At 50.1% G+C, this 1,477-nt stretch overlaps 1 protein-coding gene across 1 annotated transcript; it reads left to right on the top strand.

Moving 5' to 3' along the window:
* The first annotated feature begins 401 nt into the window (after positions 1-401).
* Positions 402-1,082, top strand: LOC138901624 (uncharacterized). The gene is made up of 2 exons (XM_070189403.1): positions 402-551; positions 693-1,082. Exons 1-2 carry the CDS (start codon positions 402-404, stop codon positions 1,080-1,082), a joined length of 540 nt encoding a protein of 179 aa, XP_070045504.1.
* Positions 1,083-1,477: the final 395 nt, after the last annotated feature.

The raw sequence follows: 1,477 nt of genomic DNA, 5'->3' as shown, positions 1-1,477 counted from the left end.
CCCAGTTTCTGAGCATGTTCAAGATCTTGGCTCAGGTAGGATTGATACCACTTGCTCCTGCCACATCTCAAGCCGGGTGAGGAGCATAGACTCCCACCGTCGATACCCCAGAGCAAAGGGTTCGGGTAGACTAGGATCCAGAGATCATACCGCTGCAGCCGGTAGCTCCAGTTCAGCCCGAGGTTAGGGCAGTAGTTTCCGAGGCAGAGTAGCTCAGGCTCGAGAAGTACAAGAAGTACCACCCTCCTACTTTCAGTGGCTTGGCATAAGAGGATGCCCAGGGTTTTCTTGAGGAGTGCCACTGTATCCTCTGTACTATGGGTGTTGCGGAGACTAATGGGGTTTCTTTCACTGCGTTCTAGCTTAGAGGAGTGGCCTATCCGTGGTCGTGCACATACGAGATGGATAGTCCGGATAAGGCAGCTTCACTCACTTGGACTCAGTTCTCAGATATGTTCTTGAGGGAGTATGCTCCCCAGAGTCTCACAGATGCTTGGCGTGCAGAGTTTGAGCAATTACGCAATAGTGCTATGACCGTGTCAGAGTATGCTGTCTGATTCAGTGATTTGGCTAGGCATGCACCAGCCTTGGTTGCTACTGTTCGAGAGCGGGTTCGTCGGATTATTGAGGGGCTCAACCCCAGCATCAGATTGAGCATGTACTGAGAGTTCGATATGGATATTGCGTATTAGAATGTAGTGGGGATTGCTAGGAGGTTAGAGGGCATGCTGACTCGGGATAGAGAGGAGAGAGAGGCCAAGAGGTCTCGAGAGTCTGGCACTTACAGTGATACTCGTGCCCCTGCTACAGCTCATCAAGGTAGAGGTTATATTGGTCGCCCTATTCATTCAGCGCTTCTAGCCACCAGCGGTGCTTCAGCCACTACTAGGCCCCAGGAGCCTATTTATGCACCTCTAATGTCTAGTGTGCTTCCTGTATGGGGTGCTTCCAGTGGTCATCCCAGTCGATCATGCCCGAGACAGTCATTGCAGCCATGTCCTCCGAGAGATTGTTTTGAGTGTGGTGACACTCGTCATTTGGTGAGGGATTGCTCCAGATTCAGGAGGGGTGCACCTCCTTAGATTTTTCAGGCACCGCGTGCTCCACCGGTCCCTCAGGCTATGATTACAGTACTAGCTACCACTCCACCTACACAGCCAGCTAGAGGTGGAGGTCAGACAGGTAGAGGTCTCGCTAGAAGGGGAGGCCAGGCCAGACATTACACGCTTCCTGCTAGGACAAATGCAGTTGCATCAGATTCTTTTATCACATGTATTGTTTCGGTCTGTCATAGAGATGCATCAGTCTTATTTGATCCATGCTCCACTTATTCCTATGTGTCATCTTATTTTGCTTCATATTTTGGTGTATCCCGTGATTTTATGAGTTCACTTGTTTTTGTATCTACACCCGTGGGTGATTCTATTGTTGTTGATCGTGTGTATCGGCCGTGATTGATTCTTCTTAGTTGCTCGTG

The sequence above is a fragment of the Nicotiana tomentosiformis genome, chromosome 11 (genome assembly GCF_000390325.3).
Source record: "Nicotiana tomentosiformis chromosome 11, ASM39032v3, whole genome shotgun sequence".
Taxonomy (NCBI): domain Eukaryota; kingdom Viridiplantae; phylum Streptophyta; class Magnoliopsida; order Solanales; family Solanaceae; genus Nicotiana; species Nicotiana tomentosiformis.
The sequence above is the reverse complement of the archived record's forward strand: the minus strand, read 5'-3'. Positions and strand labels throughout refer to the sequence as shown.

Coding starts and splice junctions, on each gene's coding strand:
- LOC138901624 (XM_070189403.1), top strand. CDS start 402: ATGGATAGTCCGGATAAGGCAGCTTCACTCACTTGGACTCAGTTCTCA. Junction 552..692: donor TGACCGTGTCAGAGTATGCT/GTCTGATTCAGT, acceptor ATTGCGTATTAG/AATGTAGTGGGGATTGCTAG.